The following is a 5,075-nucleotide window of genomic DNA, read 5'->3' as shown; positions in this document are numbered from 1 at the left end:
AGGCTGTCAGAAGGGGCTGGGTCCCTAGCTAGGGGACAGGTCAGGCTGTCAGAAGGGGCTGGGTCCCTAGCTAGGGGACAGGTCAGGCTGTCAGAGGCCCGGAGCTGTAGTCACTTTCCAGTCCTCTGGGCATAGGTTCCTGCGAAGACACAAAGGCAAGGGTCTTGGGGACCAGTCTGGGCTCCCTGTCACTTTGCAGCCCCAAGCCCAGGAGGAGCATTTAGAGGAGCCTGATTGTCCTTCCTGCCTTCCCTGGCTGTGGGTGTGCGTGGCAACACCTGCCTCCTTGTCCACTAGCCCCGTGATAGACGACTCATGAGACGCCCTTCCGTGAGCCCTCCCAGACACGGGGGTGCTTCTGGGTCTACAGCGCTCCAGCTGGGGGTTTGAGAGAAACGGAGCCAAGTGGTCTCTGATGTCCCCACATCTGTCATTATGAAGACACCTGGGTCTTGGGGGTGGGAGACGGCCTGAGAGGTGTTGTGTGGGGCGGGGGATAGAACTGGGTCTGTCACTCCCAAGTACCAGGTCCAAGTGAAGCAAATACAACTAACAGTGGCAGGGAGGGTGACAGTTTCCTGTCCTTGTCTCTGCAAGGTGACTCTAAGTTAGGGAACCTGGGGGGGAGTGCCTTGCTGCCACCTTCCCTGCACATGGCCACAGAAAGCCAATGTTGCTGCACACGTGCCTCCTGGGGTCAGTAGTAACCAGTGAGCACATGGAAGGCCCCTGCTAAGCAGAAGTAGAACTTTATTGAGCCCCGGCTGGGTGTCACTTGCCCCCTTCCACCAACACCTCCCCATTTTGGCCATTGGCTGTCTGTTTTCACTTCCTGGGCTCTCTGGTGTTAACACTTTCCAAAGACTGGGTTGGGGTGTCTCTTGCTACTGATGGTGGCGGCAGTTTGAGGAGCACAGGGCTGTAGAAGCAACATCATCACCTCAGCCGAGGTAGAGGAGGCACATTAAGGTGTTGGCGAAGAAGAAGAAACTGCGGGAACCCACATCGATGAGTGAGGAGGCTCCACCCTTTGGGGGTTTCTGAGGGTTTTTTTTGGCCACAGAAGTTTTTGGGGCTCCCACCTTGGTGGTCACAGGAGCAGGACGAGGAGGAGTGGCGACGTTAGGGTTCACATTGGTATTATTATCTCCCAAGACTCCCATCTGTATCTGCAAGAGAATTGCCGTGCTCAGGAGGATTTGAATCTCATGTTAGGAACCAGTCCCCTTTGTGCCCATCCCCAGCGCTAGGCCTCTGCATCTTCTGCCATAGGCCCTGTTGGAGGTTTGTTTGGCTTCTTGTCCCGTCACAGGCGGTGATAAAGCCATCTCTGCCCCTGTCATTCTCCCACCTCACAGACATTTCCTGTCACTTTTCAGGCCACCAGATCTTCCAGCACAGAGGGAAGCAGAAGCCCCCCCTCCCCATTGCCCTTCTGAGCCTGAGGAATGGTTTCCCCTCCCAGAAACACGGGGGGCACTTCTGGGTCTGTGGTATCCCACTTTGGAATTTTGTCTCTTGTCAGGAAGAGTCCACCATGGCTGGGAGTATGGCATTAGACAGGGCTGAATGAAAAGGTCCCTGGCAGAGCGTGGGGTGGAGATAAGCAGATGTGACAGGTTGTCCTGGATGCTTGATTGAGCGGCCACTGAAGCCGCTCCTGATGGGAATCAAACTAGCCTTGGTGACAGTGAAACTGCCCGAGATGCTTGGTCGAGATGTTCTTGATCAAGAACTTGATGGCTTCATTCCTGTGTTAATCAGGTCCCTCCGGGCACATGGGTGCCACGAAGGCTGCCTCGCCTCCCAGGGTTGATTTAGAGACTGATTGGGATACTTCTGCCTCTGCATTCCCACACACCCAGGCTTCCCTAAAGCAGGGGCGGGTGACAACTCCCTACCGCCTATGGCAGGTCTGTTAGACGTCTCCTCACCCCTACCAAAAGGACTGTTGCTTGTGGCTCTCCTCGGCAGAGTATCCTCTTCCATACCTCATGATCCAGAATTGCACAAAACCCTCTGAGTGCCTCCATGTACCTGACAGCCTGTGAGGTTTCCTCACATGGCACCATGGGCTTCCCTGAGGGCCCTAAGAGGAGTGGAGGCCCAGGCACACAGGCCCTCCTGTATCCCAGGTTTCCTGTTGGTAACCATCTATCTCAGTCACTGTGGTAGAAGGCTGGCTCCCCCAGGAACTTACATTCCTTCCCTGACCCCAGCCCAGTCCATCAGTGGGGATCTGGTGATGGAGGTAAGGGCCCTCAGGACTGTCCTTACCTGAACCGCAACCAGCAGACTGATGGTGGCGAGGAAGAGGAGGCCGTTCATCCTGGACCTTCCGGGCTCTGGTAGCAGCTGTGAGAGTTGAGCTCAGGGCTAGCTGCAGGCCCCTTTGAGTTCGGCTGCTTTTGAACCAGGAGGCAGAGGAAATAGGGAGGGCCAAGGGGAGGGAAGAAGGAGGGCTTGGGGGCGGGGAATGGAGCTACCTTCTTTCAAACCTGGGGGTGGAGGAAATTAGCCTCGAAGTTCCAAGATCTGGTACATGAATTCTGAGTTCTCAAAAGCACAGGCAGGAGATGAGGGGCACCAAGAGGCCAACTACAGGGTGTTCCCTGGGCTTGGAACCATGTGTCCTGGTCAGGGAATATTGCTTTCATCATCTGACAGCTCAGACCTCGGCCTGAGGCTGAATCACTGAGTCTTTTAACAACAACAACAACAAATAATAATAATAATAATAATTGCTGCTGGAGGATCAAATGCGGTGTTAATCCTCCTCTCCCCTCCCCTCCTTTCCTTTTCTTTCCTTTTTTTCTGACTCTCCTAGAACTCCCTCTGTAGATCAGGCTGGCCTTGAACTCACAGAGATGACCTGAATGCTGGAATTAAAGGCATCAGCCACTACCACCCCGGCGATAATCCTTATTTTGGGGGTTTGAATTCAGGATCCTCCTGTCTCAGCCTCCTGGGTGCTGGAACTGCAGGCCTGCATCACCCTGCTGGCTAATAACTTATTTTTAAAAAGCTTCAACAAGGGACTGGAGAAATGACTCAGCAGTTAAGAGCCCTGGCTGCTCTTCTAGAGGACCTGGGTTCAACTCTCAGCACCTACATGGCAGCTCACAACCATCTGTAACTCCAGTTCCAGGGGATCTGACACCCTCACGCAGACATACATGCAGGCAAAACATCAATGTACATAAAATAAAAATAAATCATTAAGAAAAAAAAGAAAGATAACAAGCCTGCCTCTGCTTTCCGAGTACTAGGATCAAAGTCGTGTGCCATCACTGTTTGTTTTAAAGACCACTAGCCAGGAATGGTGAAGCACACCTTTAATTCCAGCACAACATAGAGGCTAGCCTGGTCTACATAGTGAGTTCCAAGACAACCTGAACTACAGTCTCAAATCAACAAAAACCCCTGTATATTAATAATACCCAACACTAGCAACTATATATAAATGGTAAAAGTGTTTAAAAAGTAAGAACCCGGGAAATAGAAGCAGGAGAAGGGGGATCAAAGGCAACCCCAGAGATACAGTGAGTTTGAGGCTAGCCTGGGCTACCTGAGACTCTGAAAACAAAGACATGCAAACGATCAGACAGGACGAGAGAACTAAGAGAGTGGGGTGGATGCTGCCATTGGTTTTATGAAAGTGCAGGACTACTCAGATTCAGAAAGGGCGGTCAAGGACCCTCTGGGCCTCAGGTGCTTCATTTCAAGTGAATTAATTTTGAATAAATAGTTGAAAAAATAAATTTAAAAAAATGTGTGTGTGTGCTTGGCAGTGACGGCGCATGCCTTTAATTCCAGCACTCAGCTTTAATCCCAGCACTCCACAGCAGAGGCAGGCAGATCTCTGTGAGTTCAAGGCCAGCCTGGTCTACAGAACTAGTTCCGGGACAGCCAGGGCTACATACCAAGAAACCCTGTCTAGAAAAACTAAAAAACAAAAAAGAAAAAGAAGGAAAAGTGTACATGTGTGTGTGCGCGCACCTGCACAAGGGTTTCAACTGTGTGTGCATATGTGCACCGTGTACAGCCTGGTTCCTGTGAAGGCCCTAGAACTGGAGTTACAGCTGGCTGTAGGTGCCGGGGATTGGACTCAGGTCTTTCGCAAGAGCACCAAGTGCTCTTTACTGTTGAGTCATCTCTCCGGCCCCTTCCTGGAGTCTCTTAGGATTCGAGTGAAGAAAGGAGCAGAGTCACTCAGTGTGCTCTGAGAGGGCACAATTGGGAGGGCGAGCAGGTGGACTCAGTCCAGAACCCGGGAACTAGGAGACGGCAGCTGTGGCTTTCTGCTGCGGGAGCGCTATGGAAAAGTCCCCAAAAACTGTCTGGAGAGTGCCCTAACTTACACACACACACACACACACACACACACACACACACAAACCCAAAAACAACAACAACAAAAAACAACAAAAAAACCCAAACTCTGGTCCCAATGATACTGGGCAATAATTATCCCCATTTGGCTGATTAAAAAAAAAAAAAGACTTGCCAAGTTCAACAATTATTTGAACTTGAATCCAGGTCTGTCCCATGCCTTTGCCATGTATGAAACTTCCAGGGCCGTTCTCGAGTGTTCTGATGGAGTCTTGTTTGCTGCTGTTTCGTTTTCCCTTTAATGTGGTGCTGAGGATCCAACTCCAGGACCTAGCACAAGAGAGGCAAGGAGTCGCCAGTCTCTGATTAAATCTTGAATCCCTAACCCACTTCCTTGGCTCGGCAGCCCAGCTCCTGCGTCACCCATTCTCTCTGGCTTAGTCTATGTGGTGTCTTATTTGCATGCCAGATGATAAAGGGGATTCCCCTGATCTTCCCTAGTTTGGGTCAGGGCCTTTGTCACAAACCTAGGTAAAACCTGAGTGGACCTTAGGGACCTTGATCTGTGATAAAGCCAAGAGGGATAAAGAAGTGGGACTCAAGCTTAAGTGGAGGTGGGGGGTGACATTCCCCCCTCCCATTGGTCACCTCCTTTGCTTTTTCACCCTCAGTCCCTGAGGTTCTCAGCTGCTGTACCAGGAGAGGTGACTCTCCGGGTACCTGGGAGCCAGGCCAGCAGCAGG

At 51.5% G+C, this 5,075-nt stretch overlaps 1 protein-coding gene across 1 annotated transcript; it reads right to left on the bottom strand.

The window, feature by feature from the left end:
- Positions 1–941: 941 nt before the first annotated feature.
- Positions 942–2,328, bottom strand: LOC101994191 (CAMPATH-1 antigen). Its single transcript, XM_005353393.1, has 2 exons — positions 2,278–2,328; positions 942–1,169 (listed from the first exon to the last, which is right to left on the bottom strand). Exons 1-2 carry the CDS (start codon positions 2,326–2,328, stop codon positions 942–944), a joined length of 279 nt encoding a protein of 92 aa, XP_005353450.1.
- Between the last annotated feature and the right edge of the window lie 2,747 nt (positions 2,329–5,075).

The sequence above is a fragment of the Microtus ochrogaster genome, chromosome 10, assembly GCF_000317375.1.
Source record: "Microtus ochrogaster isolate Prairie Vole_2 chromosome 10, MicOch1.0, whole genome shotgun sequence".
Classification (NCBI taxonomy): Eukaryota; Metazoa; Chordata; class Mammalia; order Rodentia; family Cricetidae; genus Microtus; species Microtus ochrogaster.
Note: the sequence above shows the minus strand (reverse complement) of the source record. Positions and strands in the feature narration are given on the sequence as shown.